The sequence below is a fragment of the Schistocerca cancellata genome, chromosome 2 (assembly GCF_023864275.1).
Source record: "Schistocerca cancellata isolate TAMUIC-IGC-003103 chromosome 2, iqSchCanc2.1, whole genome shotgun sequence".
NCBI lineage: Eukaryota > Metazoa > Arthropoda > Insecta > Orthoptera > Acrididae > Schistocerca > Schistocerca cancellata.
This window is the reverse complement of record NC_064627.1, coordinates 381,568,634-381,589,715: the sequence shown is the minus strand read 5'-3', so window position 1 is coordinate 381,589,715 and position 21,082 is coordinate 381,568,634. Positions and strand designations below refer to the sequence as shown.

General features: G+C 39.0%; 2 protein-coding genes across 2 annotated transcripts in view; one reads left to right on the top strand and one right to left on the bottom strand.

Moving 5' to 3' along the window:
* Positions 1 to 21,082, top strand: part of LOC126161784 (DNA-directed RNA polymerase II subunit RPB3) — an 86,012-nt gene that overhangs the window by 29,809 nt on the left and 35,121 nt on the right. The gene's annotated exons all lie outside the window — the stretch shown is intronic.
* LOC126161787 (signal recognition particle 19 kDa protein) overlaps positions 1 to 21,082 on the bottom strand; it is a 77,583-nt gene that overhangs the window by 39,263 nt on the left and 17,238 nt on the right. Inside the window, exon 2 of the mRNA XM_049917860.1 lies at positions 3,906 to 3,981. Within this exon, the coding sequence (XP_049773817.1) occupies positions 3,906 to 3,981 (76 nt within the window). The remainder of the gene's footprint in view (positions 1 to 3,905; positions 3,982 to 21,082) is intronic.

Genomic DNA, 21,082 nt, shown 5'->3' with positions numbered 1-21,082 from the left:
AGAGGGGGAGGGGAGGGAGGGAGAGGGGGAGGAAGAGAGAGGGAGGGAGGGGGAGAGAGAGAGAGAGAGAGAGAGAGAGAGAGAGAGAGAGAGAGAGAGAGAGAGAGAGAGGGAGGCAGGGAGAGGGACTGGGGCTGAGTGGCTAGCAGCTCGGAGGGAGGCAGCTGGTTTGGCAGCTAGGAATGGGGGAGGGGGAAGTGGCAGGTATATGGTCTCAGCATGTGATACATGATTGTAGGAGCCAGTGAGAAGTGGCGCAACCTAAAGGCAGTGTGGGGACATGAACTGGGAGGGGGTGACAGGACAGAGGAAGGGGGAAACTGTCAGGTGGAGGTTGCAGGACCAGTGGGTTACCTGAGATTGAGGCCAGGATGATTGTAGAAGCGAACAATCCAGAGGGCCTCAGTAGTGAAGCAGCCATCGAAATTGAACATGCTGGACTCAGTTGCATGTAGTACCATTGGGTAGTAACTTTGTTCTATAAAAAGCTGTGCAGTGTTTGCAGCAAAGTTGGTAAATGACGTGGCTGCTTTCACAGATGGCCTAGCCTCTTATAGGATAGGACAAGCCTTTGGCAAGACTGGAGTAAGAGGTGCTGGTTGAGTGGTTTGGCCACGTCTTGCACTTGGTATGCTACAGGGATATGATCCCTGTGGCAAGGGTTTGGGAGTGGGAGCCACATAGGGACATACCACGATTCAGGATTCTGTGTCAATTATGTGGGCAATGGAACGCCATGATTGGGAGTGAGAAATGAATGAGCACTGTAACATTACCCTTTTACATTATTAAATAACTTATTCATAAAACAAGTGTTGTACACTAGGGATAAACTGAATAAGGCAGCGCTGCTTGAAACAAAATGGCCTTATATATGGGAGGGTGAAGCCATCCTGATTTAGCTTTTCCTTGCTTTCCCTAAATTACTTCAGGCAAATTTTGGGATGGTTCCTGCTAGACCTGAATGTAAATGTCTTTATATGTGCATTACTTCATTTTGTTGTTCTTATTAAGACATGTCCAGTATCCTTGTAAAACACATCTATAGATGAATAAAACTACTACTACCACCACCACCACCACCACCACCACCACCACCACCACTACTGCTATACTACTCTTATTATTATAATAACAACGACAACAACTACTACTACTTTAGTTTCAATGATCAGCCTTTTAACAGGAATTACAGTTTCATGATGTCTTAATACATGATATGGCAATACAGCACTCATATAAAGTGCCTTTCTGCTTTTAGATTGAGTGTATTTATATGCCAAGTTTGTAGCTGTTTTGTATAGGGTTTTTTGTATATGGTGATATGGTTGTGCTGCTAATTTCACTGACATGCATCCTACATGATACTAAGACAAAGTTTTACCAAGGAATGATTGGTTTGCAATACAGACAATAGTTTTGGTCACACTATGCCTTGTTAGATTAGGAAATGAGACACTTAAAGTAGTAAAGTAGTTTTGCTATTTGGGGAGCAAAATAACTGATGATGGTCAAAGTAGAGAGGATATAAAATGTAGACTGGCAATGGCAAGGAAAGCATTTCTGAAGAAGAGAAATTTGTTAACATCGAGTATAGATTTAAGTGTCAGGAAGTCATTTCTGAAAGTATTTGTATGGAGTGTAGCCATGTATGGAAGTGAAACATGGATGATAAATGCTTTGGACAAGAAGAGAATAGAAGCTTTCGAAATGTGGTGCTACAGAAGAATGCTGAAGATTAGATGGGTAGATCACATAACTAATGAGGAAGTATTGAATAGGATTGGGGAGAAGAGAAGTTTGTGGCACAACTTGAGCAGAATAAGGGATCGGTTGGTAGGACATGTTCTGAGGCATCAAGGGATCACCAATTTAATATTGGAGGGCAGCGTGGAGGGTAAAAATCGTAGTGGGAGACCAAGAGATGAATACACTAAGCAGATTCAGAAGGATGTAGGTTGCAGTAGGTACTGGGAGATGAAGAAGTTTGCACAGGATAGAGTAGCATGGAGAGCTGCATCAAACCAGTCTCAGGACTGAAAACCACAACAACAACAACAACATGCCTTGTTCCGGAACATAAATTATGGCAATCATTGTCTAGCCCGCAAAAGTATGCTGGAGAACTTACATGAGGTTTGGACGTTAGATAAAGAAGCACTGGCAGAAGTGAAGCCCTGAGGACATGTCTTGAGTCGTGTGCAGATAGCTCAGTTGATGGAACACTTGCCCACAAAAGGCAAAGGTCCCAGGTTTGAGTCCTTGTCCACCACAGTGTTTTAATCGGCCATGAAATTTCAAATTCACTCTGGAAACATTTCCCTAGGATAAGCTGTTCGAGCTTGTGTGCCCGGCAGAGGCCACTGGCACCCATGGGCAGAGGTGGACAGGGGTTGACAAAAGACTGATGCTCAGGCAGGCAGGCAGCTGGGCCACAGCCTATGCAACAGTTCTGCACTGGCCAAGTGCATGTGGGCACGGTTGGCCACACGGTTAGTGTGTGTGCAGAATGTGTGTAATGGGGCCACCTGGTGGAAAGACATACTAGCTGCACTTGCCTGTGAGTGAGATGAGGAATGGCTGCATCAGTGTCTGTGTCCTATGGGGCAGCAGTGGAACAGTTACCCTAGGTTGTGGCTAACCCATCTTTTTCCCATGAATGCTAGTCCCATAAGGTATGCAAGTGAACTTCTGTATAATTTGGAAGGAAGGTGAAGAGGTAATGGCAGAATTGAAGTCTTGGGGGTGGTTGCACAGAGATAGAAGAGTTGCCCACAAAACACAAAGGTTTGACGTTTGATTCCGGGTCCAGCACACAGTTTTAACTACCCAGGAAGTTTTATTTCTATTACTGGTATACATAGTATGTTTGCAGTTAACTGTTGCACTGAAGTAGTTATTAATGATTTCATGTGATGTATGAAACAGGAATCCTCGGATGTGGTGACAGACACATCTGCAGTGTCTCCTGTGGTTGGTGGCAGTTGTATTTCCCACGACCACACAACACGTTTTTCCTCCCAAAAAATTGACTTATTCAAATCCTGAATACTACTGCTTTATGTTGCAAACTTATACTTATTAGTTCCTGAGATTAAAAGCATACCATGTTGTTGTTATGTCATTCATTCTCTACTAAGAATTGGTTGCTGGTATACCATTTTAACTGTTCATCACTCCCAGTAGCTATTGCCAACATGCTCTGAGGTAAGCACATGCATTCTCTTTGATAACTTTTACCTCAATTCCCTATAAGTAGCACTTGGATGCATGCTCAGATTTTATGATCTGTATCATCAAGTACCCATGTAGCTAAATAATACAAACTCAAAATACACACTGATGATGTGCCTTCATCTGTTCTGTCTCTTATAAGCTGCTTCTTGCCATCTTACATTTTGCCATCTCCGTCACCCCCCCCCCCCCTTTTTTTTTTTTTTTTTTTTTGCTCAACTTCAAATCAACCTTCTCTTTCTACAGCAATGACTGAATACTGAATACATAGTCTGCAAACTACTTTGGGGAGCACGGAAGACAGTAATTCTCATTGTGCTGTACCAATGCCATTTGTTCCTAGTCCATGTGCATTACGGAGCAGAGGAAGAGAAAATGCTTAAAAGTGACTCCTATTGGAGTGACATTAGAAGGAAAATCTGTTGCAAGACAAACCTTTGATACAAACGAGATATATGTGGCAGCAAAGGCATTAGATGGCCAATAGACTAAGTACAGTGGATGATTTGTGAATTCATTCAAATGTAATGAAAACAAGCATTCAGTCATATGCAGTGTAAATACGCAGGCCGTTATTAATGAGGCACTCTATTATCAATAGAGAAAATGCCATCTTAACATTTACACCTTTGTGTCAATGAAGAGATGAGATAGTAATTTATTACACTTACCTTCTCCCTTGGAATTCTTCTCCCTTCAGCTCTGGTCTTCTTGCTATTTATATATGCTGGGTATATACATATCCACCTGAAATTCAACATTATGGAACATTAAAATTCCTTGTCAATGAGCATCTCTGGTCAAAAGTTACAATGTATCTCTAAGCAATTTAAAAATCTTTACATGAACTCATAAAATGGTTGGCACTTCATTTCCAAAAAACAAAGAATTATGATCAACAACAAATCACATTTTCCACTAAAGATATGTAAAAACAGAAATGTTTACTCTGGCCTTGACAGCTTGTGACTCAATCATATGTGCATAAGTTGCTTTTGTACGAGTGAGTATGTGAATGTTGTCTGTTTCCGAAAAACACCTTGTTGGCCGAAAGCTCACTTTATGAGAGTCTTTTGTGGTGCCTATGTGCAACTCAGACTCTCTGCTATATAGTGAGTAGCAATTATCCTTTTCATACTACGGATAATGGGAAAATAAAAAACACAAATATTGAATTCTACTTTCCAATTATCTTCCACAAAGATAACTCTCAAAGTATTCACAATTAAGTTGGTGTATAACTCCAAAAATGAATGATATAATGACAGAGGAGTGTGTCAAAACAAATTAGGGTGTTCTACTCATTCTGTACCACGAGACTGAAATAACATTGTGATATTAATATTCTGGTTCTATACCCCTCTTCCTCTCTTAGTCAAACACCAGTAAACCCTCGATTCTTTAAAGAATAGAACTTCCATGTATAAAATAGCTTTGAAGTCTGATTACTTTCTAAATGAGTCAGTGTGTTAAATATTTGATATTAAGCATGTAAGTGAGTAAACATTTAGAAAAGGTTTGAAATCACATTTAAAGTTTGTTGGCAGTCACTAAGTGCTGTCATTATGAAACCCTGGACAAAGTCTGGGTAATTTGAGCTCCATTTTAAGCAAAACCTAGTTTTCCTCAAACCTTAATTTTTATGACGTCATATTGCCTGAACTGTATGTTGCACAATGGTATAATTTTGCATGTTCATTCTGTATATGTGGATATCATCTGCAAAATGTGTTGCAAACAGAGTTTGTAATAAATTAAAACATCATACCTGCTGCTGAAGTTTTACTCCAAGAACAGTGAAAATATAAAAAGTGAAACTTTTTTCCTGTCATCATTTTGTGGGAAAGGTTAGCAAGACAAAGTTTCATAAAGGTCTGAAATTACATTTAAAGTTTGTTGACAGTCACTAAGTACTCTCATTCTCAAATAGTGGGCACATATAGCCAGGGTAATTTGCATACCTAGTGAACTACACTGCCTCAAGACATACACACCATTTCTAATTTTAATACTTTTCTTACTGTGCTCAACCTTTAGTGCAAGATTAAACCTCTTAGTGTTATATTAGGACAACATTATAATTATTTAAACTTGAGCTAATTTTATGAAATACTGAAAATCAAATTTTTGTTGCCCCTGGAAGGATAGGTAACGAGCAATTGGGACAATAAACCGAAAATTATGAACCAGGTTAGTCGATTAATAATATAGATATGTTACTTGCAGACTTATTTGGGCTCTCAATTAAAATAAATCACGCAATAATTTGAAGGTATTTTGGTGTGTACCTAGACAAGTACTGGACATTATGTGCCCACGTGGAATATGTAGCAAGGATGGATAGTTATATAATGAATAAAATGATTAATAATATGGGACAAAAGAGCTTTCGTTTGCCCCTGAATATAATTAGACTGCACTGCATGTCTATATCAACTGCAATTGGGGGCAAAAGAGCCAGTACTTGCATTTCAGCTAGTCAGAGTTGCTACTACAGTGAGAAAGGCACAGTGAGGAATTCTGCTACAACGTTGGAGAGTCATTAGCATTACATCTACATATGGGGTCACTATTTTAATGGGCAGATGTTCCCTGGACCTACAAATAAGAAACAGGCTGCCATCTACTGGCTGAAGAAAAAACAGTAAGAAAAATGTATGAAACTCTTGGGGAACCAGCAGCAAATCTGCTAGTAATAAGGAATTTGTTATTTGTAGTATGGCAGCAGAGATGGATTCCTCAGACACAGGAATCAGACTGTTTCAATTTCTTTGTCATGTAAACAAAATGCTTCGACTAAGTAATGGAATGGCTAACTACCTTTGCAGACCAGGCCATATCCCACATATCTACACATGACTGCTGGGAGGACGACGACTAGATGTGACTGCAGCAAAATTGGCACACCAGTCATGTCCTGTGTGGGTGTCCTAGTTTCGAGATATAGCAAGGCTTTAAGAAATAATACAGTTTACAACATAATTAAATTAAAAGAGGACTTCGATATCCTAAATATTCTAGCTGATGCTGGCATAACTAATTAACAGACACCCCAGGAGAGATAAGTACGGCCTGTATACAGCCCGAGGGAGAGAGACGAAAGCTTGATAACTCTAGGATTGTTTGGCCCATTAAAGGAAGAGTGAAGGGAAGTGGACACAAGTCTGCCTAAGAAGAATTAGTGAAAGATATGTGATGCACTCTCATCTGTTGCCATGCAATCTGGAAGCAGAAAAATATTGCTGAAACTGACAGTGTGACTGATCTGGTACAGAACATAAAGAAAAACTTGATACATTCTGATAGTAGTAAACTGTGTGTGTGTGTGTGTGTGTGTGTGTGTGTGTGCGCGGGCGCGACTACAATTAAGAGAAACAACAAAGCTGCCCAAGACACTATGATATTTAATTGGTTTCTGAGGGCCAGAGACCCTTATATTATACCTACACATAAATCTACATCTATACTTTCCAAACCACTGCAAAGTGTGTGGCAGAGGGTGTGTCCCATTGTACCAGTTATTACGATTTTTTCCTGTTCCATTCATGTATGGAGTGCAAGAAGAATGATTGTTTGAATGTCTCTGTGCATGCAGTAATTATTCTAATCATTTCTTCATAATTCTTATGTGAGTGATACATAAGGGGTTGTAGTATATTCCTAGAGACATCATTTAAAGTCAGTTCTTGAAACTCTGTTACTAGACTTCACATCTATCTTCAAGAGTCTTCCAATTCAGTTCCTTCAGTATCTCTGTGACACTCTCCCTCACATTAAACAATCCTGTGACCATTCGTGCTGCCCTTCTCTGTATAAATTCAATATCCCTCGTTAGTCCTACCTGGTACAGGTCCCACACACTTCAGCAATATTCTACAATTGGTCGCATGAGTGATTTGTAAGCAATCTCCTTTGTAGACTGATTGCACTTCCACATTACTCTACCAATAAATCAAAGTCTACCACCCACTTTACTCACAACTGAATCTATGTGATCATTCCATTTCATATTCCTACAAAGTGCTACACCCAGGTATTTGTATGAGTTGGCTGATTGCAACTGTGATTCATTGACATTATAGTCATAGGATACTACATTTTTTTCATTTTGTGAAGTGCACAATTTTATGTTTCTGAACATTTAAAGCAAGTTGTCAATCTTTACACACTTTGAAATCTTATCAAGATCTGATAGAATATTTGAGCAGCTTCTTCCAGACATTACTTCATTATAGATAACTGTGTCATCTACACAAAGTCTGAGATTACTATTAATATTGTCCACAAGTTCATTAATATATGAGGGCTGAATGAAAAGTAATGCCTCCAGCTTCGTTAATAGGGTTTGGATGGGAATATTTTAATACATCAAAGACAGAAATAACCCTTAGAATGTGATCTTTAATTACCAATATTCACTTTTGCACATAATCACCAGCCAATCGGATACATTTCTGCCAACGATGAACAAGTTTCCTGAAGCCGTCACAGAAGAAGTCAACACATTGTTTCCGCAACCCCAGTCTCACAGTTCTCTCAACATCTTCATCAGAAGCATAATGATGTCCCTACATATTGTCTCTCATTATCGGGAACAGATGGAAGTCAGATGGTGCTAAATCTGGACTGTATGGAGGATGCCGTACGGTGGGGAGATTCAGTCTCTGAAGTTCTGCTGTGGTGGCATGTGAAGTGTGTGGTTTGGCATTGTCATGCTGCAGAAAAACATTTCCCTTTTCCTTTCGGAGCCTTGTTAGCCATCGTTTCAGAGTCCGCAGTGTTGTGATGTACTGCTCTCAATTTATTGTTGTTCCACGATCAAGGAAATAAACATGGATAACACCATCTGTGTCCCAGAACACTGTGGCCATGATTTTTTTCAGCTGAGGGCTGCATCTTGAATTTCTTTTTCTGGGGTGAGTCTGTGTGTCGATATTCCATAGACTGATGTTTCGTCTCTGGGTCGTAATGGTGTACCCACATTTCGTCTCCAGTCACAATCAAATGGAGAAAGGCGTCTCCTTCATACTCATAACACGAGAGGAGTTCCTGGCAAATTTCAAGTCTGTGCGCTTTCATTTCAGGAGTCAGCATTTGGGGTACCCATCATGCACAGATCTTCTGATAGCCAAGCAAAGCAATAACGTGACCCACGTTCTTGTGAAATGCCGATTGTGTTTACAATTTCTCTCTGAGCAATACAACAATCATCCTGAATCACTCTGTCAACATTTTGCTTGTGAAACTCAGTGGTTGCTGTCACAGGACGTCCACATCTTTGTCACGCAGGTCAGATGTTCCCGCCTCAACATCTTTAAACGTACTCGCCCAATGACGCACAGTACTCACATCAACACAATCACCATAAACTGCTTTCATTTTCTGATGAATATGCTTTGGGGTGACACCTTCTGCTGTCAAGAATTCAATGACTGTATGTTGCTTAAATTGCATTGACCGGCTGTCGGCACAGGGTTCCATACTTTACACTGTAACAACACAACTGTTCAATGCTAAGGCTTTCCGCCAACTGGAGCTGTAGAGAAGAGGTTACGGAACAAGTCAGTATCTGCCACATACCAAAACTGCCAACTGTTGAAGAGTTACGAAGGTGGAGGCATTACTTTTCAGTCAATCCTAACACACTTCCCTGTGGCAACCCGAAGTCACTTCTACATCCGAAAATAACTCTTCATCCAACATAACACACTGCATCCTCTCTACCAAAAAGTTTTCAATCCAGTCACAAATTTCAGTTGTTATCACATATGATCGTACGGTATCATATATGATCGTACTTTTGACAATAAGCATAGGGATGGTACGGAGTCAAATGCTTTTTGTAAATCAATAAATACTGCATCTACCAGATTGCCTTGATCCACAGCTTTCAATGTGTCATGTGAGAACAATAAGTATTGGTGTTAAAGTTAGTATTAGTAACATAATTTTCAGTAGTAGCATTTGCTGCAGAAAAATCAAGTTGGTGGTAGTAGTAATAGGGATTTTTCATACTTGCAAAACTGTATTGTTTGTTATTGTACTGCCACGACTACTACTAGTAGTAGTAGAAGTAGTAGTAGTAGTATCAGCAGCAGCAGCAGCAGCAGCATCATATGCTGTTGTTACAGTACTGATTACACTAAGTGTGAAGATAACTGTAAAATTAATCAAAATTGTTTGAATTAATGGCTCTCTTTCTTTAACAGTAAATGAACACCTGACTGACAGTGGACAAAGATTGCCACTACACGTAGAGTAGCATATATGTAGCTATCTAAATATTAAAGTGATAGTACAAGAAAGAAATTAAGGTAAAGAAAAATATTACAATAGACACTGTACTCTTAGTTCAATGTTCAAATAGGAGGCAAAAGAGAGAGAGAGAGAGAGAGAGAGAGAGAGAGAGAGAGAGAGAATGGATTGTCATGAAACAGTGGAATCTCCAGCCAGTAATATAAACAATGTAGGAAAAGACAGATTGCAACTTACTGTGAAGAAGACACATCAAGTTGCAGACAGGTGCAATTAAAAGACAGTTATATAAAGCTTTTGGTCACAGCATTCATCAGTAAAAGAGGGACACACACCATTCACACACACAAGCAAGCACACCTCAGGCACACACGACCGCCAACTCCAGCATCTCGGGCCGGAATGCAACTATCAAGTGGGATGCAAGCAGCAATCTGGAAGAGGTGGTGAAGGGAAGGGAAAGTAGTGTGTGGGTAGGGAGAGAGACAGATACTGTCTGATGGAGTATGCAGTGACTAGACTGCCAACAGGCACAGCATCAGGCAGTTTTGCGTCAAGGATGTGGGGAAAAAAGGAGAGGAGCAGGGAAAGATCGATCGATGCATTGGCAGAGGGCTGCAAATAAACGGGATGGGAGATGAGAATGGGGAGGAGATGACAGGACAGAGGGAATGGAAACTGTTGAGAGGAGGGTGTGGAGACAGTATGTTACCATAAGTTGAGGCCAGGATAATTATGAGAGTGGAGAAAGCATTGTAAGGATAACTCCCACATGCACAGTTCAGAAAAGCTGGTGGTGGAGGGAAGGATCCAGAAGGCTCTGGTAGTGAACCAGCCACTGAAATCAAATGTGCTATGTTCAGCTGCTTGTTGTGCCACAGGGTGGTCTACTTTGTTCTTGGCTACAGTTTGGTGCTGGCCATTCATCCTGGTGGACAGCTGGTTGGTAGTCATACCATTATAAAAAGCTGTGCAATGAGTCCAGCAGAGCTGGTAAATTACATGTCTGCTTTCACACACGCCCTGGCCCCTGATGGTGTAGGATAAACCTGTGACCAGATAGAAATTAGAAGTGCTTTGGGGGGGGGGGGGGGGGTGAATTGCGCAGGTTTTGCGCCTGGGTCTTCCACAGGGATATGATCTTTGTGGACAGGAGCGGTTGCGATTGCCTGAAATGCTGGAGTTGGCGGCTGTATGTGCTTCAGGTGTGGCTGTATGTGCTTCAGGTGTGCTTGCTTGTTTGTGTGAATGGTGTGTGTGTGTGTGTGTGTGTGTGGTGTGTCTTTCTTTTACTGATGATTGCTGTGACTGAAAGTTTTATACAAGTACATTTTAACTGTGCCTGTCTGCAACTTGATGTGCCTTCTTTATGGTAAATAGCAAACTGTTTTTTCACATTGCAGATTACCATGAAGATGGACATAAATGTTATTCTATACATAAGTCCATTGTTGTCAACACAAAACCAATCTATGATAAATAAATAAATAACATAAAGTCAAATATATGCTTCAACTGTGCTTTCCCTGTAATACTGAGGCATGCACCACATGGCAACTAAGCTTGTGCTACTGGCTCTTTATTCGACGACTTTTATGTTTGGAGTGCCATCACTATACCTTTTTGTTTAAACTTAGGATGTATTTCTTCTACTACCCACAAGTACAACTTTCATGTTCAAAAGCCATCACCAAACAGACATCAGCTTGAAAATCATCATTACACATTCAACACACTATCTGAAATGCACATTGCAGCCAAAAGTGGAAGAATTAACATTTGAACCAATAATGGGACACATTTGAAATTTTATGATGATAAACAATTGTTCCAAGTTTGGGACATGATGATAAACAATTGGGAGATTAAGTCATACATACATACAATCATACATACATACAAAGTACTCACAGCAAATTTTGGAAGTTCCCTCCACCAGCATCACTGCACCATTATTTTGTTTCACCATATTCCAATATGTTCTGTGAAGTATTCTCACCATTGTTGCTTATTTTTCGTGTGTAACAGCTTCACGGAGTTGTCTGTGGTTTATTCTTGTACATGCAGCTTATAAGATAACCCCACCAGAAAAAAATGTGTATATGTGTGCGTGTGTGTGTGTGGGGGGGGGGGGGGGAGGGGGGGGGGGGTAAGTTAGGTAACCACGGGCCACAAATTTTTTGAGATATTCAGTCACCAAAGAAACTGGTTAAAAGTTGCATGGAAGCATTAGACATGTAACACATTGCTCCATCTTGTTGGAAATAACCTTCTGTAAGTGTGGCATCATCAAGCTGCTTCATAAATGTGATGTACATGCCTGTATAAACTGTGGTATCTACACTCATATCAAAGAAAATGGGGCCAACAATCCTGAAAGCTGATGCCATCCACCACACTCCAACCTTTTCGCCATGCAGTGCATCATATGCACTCTGTATGGCCACAATGCCGACTCCGTAGCAGCTCTCTGACGTGCCATATGAAATGTCTGTCTCCTGGCTCAATTGACGCAATGATTTCTTTAGAGAGTTATCCAAGCATCTTTGAACATTGTGAATAACCTCTGCATTCAAAGATGGTCTATGTTTAATACCATCACTGTTTAATACACCAGTTGTCTCCAGCTTCCTTACAATCGATAAAATTGTTGCTTTTGTTGAAACAATGTGCACATTGAATTCTCTCTGAAATGCCCATGGTGTTGTAACCAAAGAGTGCATCTTCCAATTTGTCTTCACAATAAAAACCCACTCTCAAAGTGTATACTGCATGTCCCTGCCAACTAAACATAAGCTGAACAAGCTCGCATTATACTGGACAAATGAAGTCACGCACAGAAACAACAATCAACTTGGCAATTATAGGTGGTACTTCTGATTATCCCAGAGCTACCGAGATCATTAAAATAACTTTCCTGTTTATATGATCTTTCAGAGGTAAATTATGACCCATTGGAGTGGTTCAGGTTTATATGGATCATCCTGTATTATAAGATATATTTCTTTTTGCTGCTACACATTTCTTCCTTAACTGCCTTTGTGTACGTAAATATTTCTAACTGTATCGAAAAGCAGCTTGAGTTGTTGAAAATGCACTATGACTGCAGGACCAAACAGCTCACTGTGGAATATGCAATATGCAAACGAATTTTGTAAACACATAACCATAATTTGTGACAGGTCACTTGAGCAGAGAGCAGGAACACACAGAGCCTCAGACACCAAAATAATTTTGGGTGAAATCCATAATCAGTTCAAGTTATATATTAATGACATATTGGGCAATATTAATTATAATTTCCAGCTAACTGGGACAATGCAGGCAGCTGGGATAATGTAGCCATGGCGTTGGTATTCCTGTTCTTCACAATTAGATAGCAGACAGGAATATCCCCAGATTATTTGTATTTTTGTTTCAGCTTGCTCTGAAAGATATTGTCCAAATGCACAGGAATACTTTCAGTCTTCTTTATGTGCCTTTCAGTCTCTCAGTATCTCAACTATATTTCAGTGGTTACCTTTGTTGCTTCAGTTATTCCACCCGGAACTCTTTTCTGTTTCACATTACTAACTTCAGGTCAAAATGTTGGTGACAGTATTACTTGTTCTGATTACCTACGAATACCTATGATGATCGTAGGATATTGGCACACATGTAATGGCAAGGAACAATGTAGTACCCTTCTCCCAAAGACTCTGGGCCAATGAGTTTGTGCCAAGCTTTGACCATGAGTGGAAAGTGTAACAGCATCATTATAATTTAATGATCTCAGCTAAAGAGGCAAACCTGAAATTTCTCATCTACTAATAATCTATGGATATTCCTCCCTACTCTCTAATATGGAGAACAGGAATACTGACTGCATGGCTACCTTTTTGCAGGCACCTAGATTGTCCCAGTTGGCTGGAAAATATGCCTGACATTGTCCAATTTGTCATTAATATATAACTTGAAATGATTATGTGGCTTACCCAAAGTAATTTAGGAATATGAGACACTCAGTTTCTTGATCTCATGGTGTGTTCTTATTGTCAAGAAAGAAGTCCTCAGTCCAGTTGCAAATTTAGCAACATATTCCATGTGAGTGAAATTCCTCTTGAATATTTCAACATGAAGCTGAATCAAAAACTTTTCAAAACATCAGAACCAGTGGCTGCAGTTGGTTCCTGCTATTTCTTACTTGTAATATATGCTAAAGAAGCACAAGTTCATGCTGGTTGGTTTGGAGAAAATCTTTTTGTTTATGATCATTATTATGATTTGCATCAGGTAATATCAGAGAGAGATGAGTGACAGAGGATGGTAACTCTGAGTATCACTTATCTTCTTGTACTTGTGGACTGGCATGATCTATTCTTGCATATGACAACTGGGATCTGTGCTCTGCTCAGGTAGTTGTGACAAATTGTGGTAATATTTCTACCTAATTCACCTGCGAACTGGATATTCTACTGTGTGTCTGTGGGGTCCAACACTCTTAATGTGTTTTTAACAGTATCATCAGAACATTTCACATATACAAAGGTAGTTTAAGATGAGACAGGCAGTAACAAAAGGAAATGTACCATTTAATAGATCAGTCAACAGCAACATTCTGCCACTTCTAACAGTGATGATTCCATACTGAATGGCAGCCAGAAAAACACACTGAGGAGAGCACTGAATTCAATCTACATACTCTGCAACCACATTAAGGGAAGTTCAAAAATGGCTCTGAGCACTATGGGACTTAACACACGAGGTCATGAGTTCCCTAGACTTAGAACTACTTAAACCTAACTAACCTAAGGACATCACACATATCCATGCCCGAATCAGGATTCGAACCTGCGACCGTAACAGCAGCGGAGTTCCGGACTGAAGCACCTACAACCACTCGGCCGCATTGTTAAGGGAAACTGGCTATTTCATCTCCATGTAAAAATGTGTAATATAAAGAAGTGGAAATGAGAATAAGAAGGAAAAAAAAGAGATGAGAGGCAGATGAATAAGAAAAGTACTGAGAAACACGGCAAATCAAACAAAGGCAAAAAAGTGAGGATAGGTGTTAACTGACATAAAATTTCATATTATTATTATTATTTCTTTCCTTTCTCAGACGTTATGTCTGGTTAAAAATGGAAAGTGACGCGGACCTTGATCAAGCGCGACTTCCTTTTAACTGTACATGTTACATTGCATTTAGGAACTTTCGGGTAATTGAACATGTATCAATAATTACAGATTTCTGTAGTGTATATATGCGTTTGGATGTAGCTGTATTGCTTTGATGTACTAGTGGATATTGTGTGGTATGACTCCTGTAGTTGATAGTATAATTGGTATAATGTCAACTTTATCCTGATGCCACATGTCCTTGACTTCCTCAGCCAGTTGGATGTATTTTGCAATTTTTTCTCCTGTTTTCTTCTGTATATTTGTTGTATTGGGTGTGAATATTTCGATTAGTTGTGTTAATTTCTTCTTTTTATTGGTGAGTATGATGTCAGGTTTGTTATGTGGTGGTGTTTTATCTGTTATAATGGTTCCTGTTCCAGTATAATTTGTATTCATCATTCTCCAGTACATTTTGTGGTGCATACTTGTATGTGGGAACGTGTTGTTTTATTAGTTTATGTTGTATGGCAAGTTGTTGATGTATTATTTTTGCTACATTGTCATGTCTTCTGGGGTATTCTGTATTTGCTAGTATTTGCATCTGCTTGTGATGTGATCTACTGTTTCTATTTGCTGTTTGCAAAGTCTGCATTTATCTGTTGTGGTATTGGGATCTTTAATAATATGCTTGCTGTAATATCTGGTGTTTATTGTTTGATCCTGTATTGCAATCATGAATCCTTCTGCTTCACTGTATATATTGCCTTTTCTTAGCCATGTGTTGGATGCGTCTTTATCGATGTGTGGCTATGTTAGATGATATGGGTGCTTGCCATGTAGTGTTTTCTTTTTCCAATTTACTTTCTTCGTATCTGTTGATGTTATGTGATCTAAAGGGTTGTGTATTTTGCTAGTTTCTGCTCGTTCTATAAAGAATTTTCTTAAATTGTCTACCTGTCCATAATGTAGGTTTTTCATGTCGATAAATCCCCTTCCTTTCTGCTTAATGTTAATCTTTCTGTTGCTGAATGTATGTGATGTATTCTATATTTGTGGCATTGTTATCATGTAAGTGTATTGAGTGCTTCTAGGTCTGTGTTACTCCATTTCACTACAACAAATGAGTAGGTCAATATTGGTATAGCATAAGTATTTATAGCTTTTGTCTTGTTTCTTGCAGTCAATTCTGTTTTCAGTATTTTTGTTAGTCTTTGTCTATATTTTTCTTTTAGTTCTTCTTTAATATTTGTATTATCTATTCCTATTTTTTGTCTGTATCCTAGATATTTATAGGCATCTGTTTTTTCCATTGCTTCTATGCAGTCGCTGTTGCCATCCAATACATAATCTTCTTGTTTAGTGTGTTTTCCCTTTACTATGCTATTTTTCTTACATTTGTCTGTTCCAAAAGCCATATTTATATCATTGCTGAATAATTCTGTTATCTTTAGTAATTGGTTGAGTTGTTGATTGGTTGCTGCCAGTAGTTTTAGGTCATCCATGTACAGCAAATGTGTGATTTTGTGTGGGTATGTTCCAGTAATATTATATCCATAATTTGTATTATTTAGCATGTTGGATAGTGGGTTCAGAGCAAGGCAGAACCAGAAAGGACTTAATGAGTCTCCTTGGTATATTCCACGCTTAATCTGTATTGGCTGTGATGTGATACTATCTGAATTTGTTTGGATATTAAGTGTGGTTTTCCAGTTTTTCATTACTATGTTTAGGAACTGTATCAGTTTAGGATCTACTTTGTATATTTCCAATATTTGTAGTAACCACGAGTGGGGTACGCTATCAAAAGCTTTTTGGTAATCAGTATATGCGTAGTGTAGGGACCTTTGTTTAGTTTTTAGCTTGATATGTCACATCTGCATCTATTATCAGTTGCTCTTTACAAGCCCGTGCTCCTTTGCAACAGCCTTTTTGCTCTTCATTTATAATTTTGTTCTATGTTGTATGTGTCATTAATTTCTGTGTAATGAGTGAAGTTAATATTTTGTATATTGTTGGTAAGCATATTATGGGGCGATATTTAGTTGGGTTTGCTGTGTCTACTTGATCTTTAGGTTTCAGATAAGTTATTCCATGTGTAAGTGTATCAGGGAATGTGTATGGGTCTGCAATGTAACTGTTAAATAATTTAGTTAGATGTGAATGTGTTGAGGTGAACTTCTGTAGCCACAAATTTGCTATTTTATCTTTTCCAGGGGCTTTCCAATTGTGAGTAGAATGAATTGCTTATTATTATTATTATTATTATTATTATTATTGCTGTTTGGTGTAAGTATCATTTATGCAGCACCTAATTACAGAGATGGTACTCAGATGATTAACACTTTGACTGCCATGTGGCCACAGCAGAGCCTCACACCTAACACCATTGCCTCACCCAACCTTGTGGTAATATGTCCATCACTAAATATGCAGCAGTCAATGTGTTACGCACAGGTGATAACAGATACCACAACAAATCACAGTATCTGGTACTACATACAATTTTATTTACATTACTGATGTGGAAAAAATGTAAAAATATTACAAATACACTAACCTGGTTTGAAATATAACTGCTACACAATGAAGGCTTCCATATGGTAAAGATTACACAGTGTGTAGATGGCACTGTTGCCTAACAGACAGTTCATTAGGAGTAACCATACAGTTATATGATCAAATTACAATCCATGAAAAAGTCTGCACTGACTGTTGCACTATCTAATTCAAAAATAGTGGTGGCACTTGATAGTTGTGCGACATTGTTGATTCAATTTGTTTAGTCTCCTGCACAAAGCCACATCCTGTTCATGATATCACTCCCAACACAAGAATGGGCATTTTAAATCACTTTCTTATAATGAGTTGCCTGGGTATGTTGGAAAGAGTCTGATACAATGAACAATAATGGGTGATCCAACAAACTAACATGTCTGCCCAAACTGAATGAACACTGTACAATTGCAGGAACTAGGATCTCAAAAGTTTTCAAGAAGTTTTTGCTAAGGCAACATGTTCAATAGTTTCTGACATCTGACTTATTTAATCCTTGAGATATGGCAATAAAGTTTGTATGTGATGCAAAAAGTACAGTAAAAATTAGAACTAATTATTAAAATTTAAATGTAAAATTTCAGTATATATATTTAAAAAGATACAGTTTCTTTAAAGTTTTGCAAATGGTTTTCTCTGATAAAAAAACAAATGGCACAGTTGTTTGTACACTGAACTTGCATTCAGTAGGAGCTGGGTTCATATCTCCACTCTGTTATACTAACTTAGGTTTTCCCTGGTTTTCCTAAATTGACTGCTGGGAATGGTGGGACAGTTCATTTACAAAATACGTGCCCAATTTCCTCATCATCTTTGTCCATATTGTGCTTGTAGTCTGTCTCCAATGACATCATCAACACGATATTAGATCTTACCTTCCTTATTTTTACTCTGATGCAAATTTAATAGAAGTGTTCTGCCATTGTTTGGACTACATTCTCTGAAGCAGAAATTAATGTCATTTCACACTGCTGTAGCAAAAAGACATAACTGTTCTCACCCACATTTTTTTACCTTGTAGATTCCTACACGTTGGTCAACAATGGAGTGCAGTTTATTTGGCGTAGGTACCCACACCACGAGCTCTTCTGAAAATGCCTCTATCCTTGAGCCTTGCTGTCCAAAACACTGCTACGTTTTCTGCAGACAAACTGATAAACAAATCTTTGCAGCAGTATCTACTTGTCCCTAAAGGCAGATTCACAATCACTAACCCATACAGGGAAGAGCTTTCTTCTAAAATAAACATCAGATTTCACAATGTGGATGTGGGGTATATCATCTTATCGTGTGGTTCACCTACTCCTGGACACTATTACAGTACATCATCACAGCCAGCTGGCTATAAAGCAATCAATTAACACATAACATTCATTCACTTGAATCATACCCTCTCAACTGGATGGATTAAGATGGGATATTGTCACAGAATGCAAATGGTTCACCACTTCTCATAAAGTAGCATCTGCAAGGACTGAGGAGTTTGTTGAGATGTCTAGCACACACAATGACACTGTCATAGTGCTGAAGAGTGTCACTTCACTCATATTTAGAACCAATCTTCTTATAAAAGAAAACCCTCAATAATTCAACCCCAATGATAGGTGTTTGATGAGTTCATGGCACATAATCGCCCTGACATCTCAAAAAAGGGAAAAATGGTGGAGGAGTCCTCCAATCAGTTCTCTGAGGGCATTATTGACAACATGTTTGTGAGTGTTAAAGGAAAATAACATACTATCACTGCAAAAAGGAAAATCACTGATAAAGCACTCACTTGTAGCTGAGTGCTAATGGCAACAGATTTTTTAATTCAAGTCATCCTTGCTGTACAACCTGGAACTCTTAGCATGGGTATATCAAGAGGGCTTGGAGTGTGTCTCTTGCAGGAATATACAGACATGTTTTGCCTACAATATAATATTTAATTCCTGTACAAGAGTCCAGTAGCTAATCAAATTCCATTGGAGTATGGGAGATTTCTCCTTCCCCTTTTCTCTTTTCTCATGGCAGTGACTTTGGGGAAAGAGGGGGAGGATCCTGGGGAATATATGGTCCAGTTACTAATGCAGCTATGCACATAGCTCAGTCCTCTATATTGGAGGTTGTTGGCAGTTTGTGATCTGGGTTTTGCCTCAACTTTTTGGCTGCTGCTTCCCCTTTTGTAGCGAGTGGTACACAGATTTAGTTGTGTATATGTTATATACACTAACTACTTTTCTGAATATCAGTGAGTGACAGACCACCTTCATTGTTTCCATTGGCCTGCCATCCAACACAAGCTTTTTTTTTAGCTCAAGTACGGCTCTAGATGTACAAGTATGTGTGTTATCAAAGCAGGCTTCAAGAGTGTAGAAGGGCTTCAGTATACAGTACGTGTCCCATTACTCTACTTTTCTTTTTCCTATTTTGTCTTTCCCAATGAACTTTGGGCATTCTCAGTTCCAGGCTAGATGCTTACTGACATGACAATGCATGACGGTGAGCATCAACACATCTTCTGCACATTTTATCTGTATATATCAATGTAAAATTTCCAAAACTTTGGCATTTGAAACATCATAATGAATTTGGACCACATGCTCTTACTTTCAGTTGACTGAAGTTTGCTTTAATGTTCTCAAGTAAGAAAGACATATTAAAAATTAGAACAAAGGCAGCAATTTCTCCAGCATGCCAACTAGCTTTATCATAATAATACATACTTGTGAGACACCTTCTTATTCCCACTCTATGAGCAGGTCTGCTCCGTCGGCATTCATTATATTCTGGCACTTCCCAAAATCTTTAAAGAAGCTAAGTTTTAATTGTAATTGAGCTTTAAATGCACATTGTCCCATCTTTTTACACACTCTAGGATGGTTACCTGATGCAATGTTGACATCTTGCCATTTCTCCATCACTTAACAGAATACAGTGTACAAAAAAAAGTCTCTTAAAAGTTTGTTTATCTAAACTGGAGATACTGAAACAAGCTATCTACATATTTTGTTAGTATAAAATGTACTGATTATGAGAAGTGCTTGTCATTGTCACTAAGTGACCTTTGATTGGAAGCACATATGGCTTAACAAACACCACAGGTGTAATTAATATTCCCCCCCCCCCCCCCAAAGAAGCAGAGGAATCACAGTTTAGAAAATATGTCAAGATGCTGGAGGAAGTGATGGAGTTATTTTCTTGCCAGTGAGTCTAGTTTACAAGATCCAGCATCTATTAATCTGCAAGAAAACACAAGAAACTTATTTTGGTAGTTCAGACAGGTTATTATTATGTTGTCCATGAAAATGTCGGCAAAGTATGGGCCATCTTGATTCCCATGACTAAGCGTGTGGTTTGAAACTTCATGTCATATTATAACTGTGTCCTACCTCGTAACTTAAACCTGGACTCTTGACTTTTGAAAGAAATTCTTTCACTAACTAAGCTATATAGGCACAACTCAGGACTTGCCTTCATAGCTTCAATTCCACCAGTATCTTTCTTCTACTTGTGGCTGGGTGCTGTATATAAGTAATGATCCTTATAATTCTACTACACACACATTTCTCATAACGTCTGTTTTTGCAGATAGAGTGTTTCTCCTACTTTCCAAACTCTGCATAAACTCCCCTACAAACACTGCCTGATTAACACTGATGAAGCAACATTACCACAGAGAATGGATTAATCAAAGCCTCTTTCATTCCAGAAACTGGCTGTGGTGCACTTGGATTAATCAAAGCCTCTTTCATTCCAGAAACTGGCTGTGGTGCACTATCCTCTGAGATGATGATAATATCCCATACTCCAAGGAACGTAGGGGACGATGTGAGAGACTGCACCGCTGTACTAGGCAAGGTCCTAGTGGAGGTGGTTTCCCATTGCCTTCCTCCGACAGTAATGAGGATGAATGATGATGAAGACGACACAACACCCAGTCATCTCAAGGCAGGAAAAA